The sequence below is a fragment of the Glycine max genome, chromosome 8 (genome assembly GCF_000004515.6).
Source record: "Glycine max cultivar Williams 82 chromosome 8, Glycine_max_v4.0, whole genome shotgun sequence".
Taxonomy (NCBI): domain Eukaryota; kingdom Viridiplantae; phylum Streptophyta; class Magnoliopsida; order Fabales; family Fabaceae; genus Glycine; species Glycine max.
Genome location: NC_038244.2, coordinates 41,121,928 through 41,123,831, shown reverse-complemented (window position 1 = coordinate 41,123,831; position 1,904 = coordinate 41,121,928). Strand labels below are relative to the sequence as shown.

General features: G+C 31.4%; 1 protein-coding gene across 1 annotated transcript; it reads right to left on the bottom strand.

The window, feature by feature from the left end:
- On the bottom strand, nucleotides 1-890 carry LOC100306688 (uncharacterized). The gene has a single exon (NM_001248023.2). The coding sequence runs from the start codon at nucleotides 800-802 to the stop codon at nucleotides 251-253; it is 552 nt and encodes a 183-aa protein (NP_001234952.2). The 5' UTR covers nucleotides 803-890; the 3' UTR covers nucleotides 1-250.
- Nucleotides 891-1,904: the final 1,014 nt, after the last annotated feature.

Below are 1,904 nucleotides of genomic sequence, written 5' to 3'. Positions count from 1 at the left end.
TTACTAGCTAATTAATTACTTTGTGTAATGTGAATATATAAGCCTAGCTGCTTTTTCTACAGATCGACATATTGCCAAGTAGTAACCAACCACACATAAACGTCCCATGATTTTAATTTACAAAAAGAGGGGACAAAAAAATGAAAAAATAAAAACTAGTAAATTTTTCATTTTTTTCCTCCTTGGATTTCATCTTGAACGCATGAAAACTATGGTTTTTCACTTTCTATCCCCCACCAAAAAAAAAAAACTAGAGAAAGAGTTGAGACTGCAAAAGATCATAGTAGTTAGCAGCTTCATCTTCAAGCTCCCACAACAACCCATCACAAATTGAAGAAAACATGTCTCCACCGTTGAACTTGAACCCATCTTCACCAAGATCGAGTGATTCATCCTCTTTATTTGGAATCCCAAGTTCATCATCAGAAGCTTCAAGAAGGTGTCTCATGACCCCTTCTTTGTCATCATGTTCCTCCATCATGTCACTAGAATATTTAGTTGTTGAGGATGAACAATCCTCTAAATTACTATTTGTTGTGGTGGTGGTGGTGGTGTTGGTGAGGCTGTGTTGGTTCAAAAGGGTGTCCGAATCAGAGGCACAATTGGTGATTTCTTGTTGGAGGGAAGTGATGAGAGAAGATAGGTCTTGTGTGGAGTCATCTTCCTCTGATTCAAGGAGGGAGAGTATGTGGTTGTATGACCTGTGCCTCTTTGATAAGGACTCTAGTAATTCATAAGTACTATCTTTGTTCTCTAGGGGTTCTTCTTCTCTTGGCCTCTTTGTTAGCACACTTTCCTCCATTTTGTTAGAAAAATTAAGAGGTGGAACAAGGTAGAAGGGAAAGAGTGGAAAATGGGTGAGGTGTTGTGAAGTGAGAAGGAACAAGGGTGAAGAGAGAGAGTGGGGTGGAAAGGTATATATAGAGTGAGGGGAGGGGAGAGAGCAAGTTCCAGAGTTTGTGGTCAATAGGTGGAAAAGAGAAAGCAATTAGGAAATGTTACCGGAGAAACTTTGTAAAGTGCGTGATTGAATATATGATAGATATTCTATAGTATTCTTAATCTAATTAATCAATTTGTATTTGATAGAATATCTGATTTTAATAAGATATTTTATCAGTGTGTTCCTTGGACTAGGGCAAGGGATAGAGACGTTTAGAAATTAGAATATTTCCATGAAAAAAATGAAAATTAATGAAAGAAATTTTTTTATAAATAGTACTTTTTTTTAGGCATCGGAATAAATATGAACTCGTCTGACATCGTTCCTACTATGATAGGAAAAACTTGTTTTGTCTGAGATTAGTGTCAAATTTAGATTTTCTTCGACTTAGAAAAACGGATTTAGACTGGGGTATGTCACTCCCCATCACGTCCTCCCTCGCCATTGTCCCTCTACGTATATATCTATAATTACTAATAGATTAAAATATATTTTTTATTTTAATAAACATGAAAATATTTAGAATTTATATTTATAAAATTTTAGTATATTTTGTGTTCTCACACAATTGATATGTATTATTTTTTGTTTGAATGTAAGTTTAAATTACGATAATGGTTTTTAACATCAGTTATACATATAATTAATTTAAATGTGGTGTTTTTTTAAATTAATTGTGAATATAATCAATGTAAAAAATGATGTATATAGGTTCAGATATTTTAACCTTATTACAATTAATGGTTTTTAGCATTAGTTATAAATGTAAATGTGAAATTTTTTTACATAATATAATCAATATAAAAAATTATATACCTAAATTTAAATGTCGGAATTTTATTTTAAATCTAAAAAACAACACATCTTAATTTTATGAAAATGAAAAACATACTAAAAAAAATTCCAAATATTTTTATATTTATGAGAATAACATATTTTAACTTTCGTAATATAACATAAA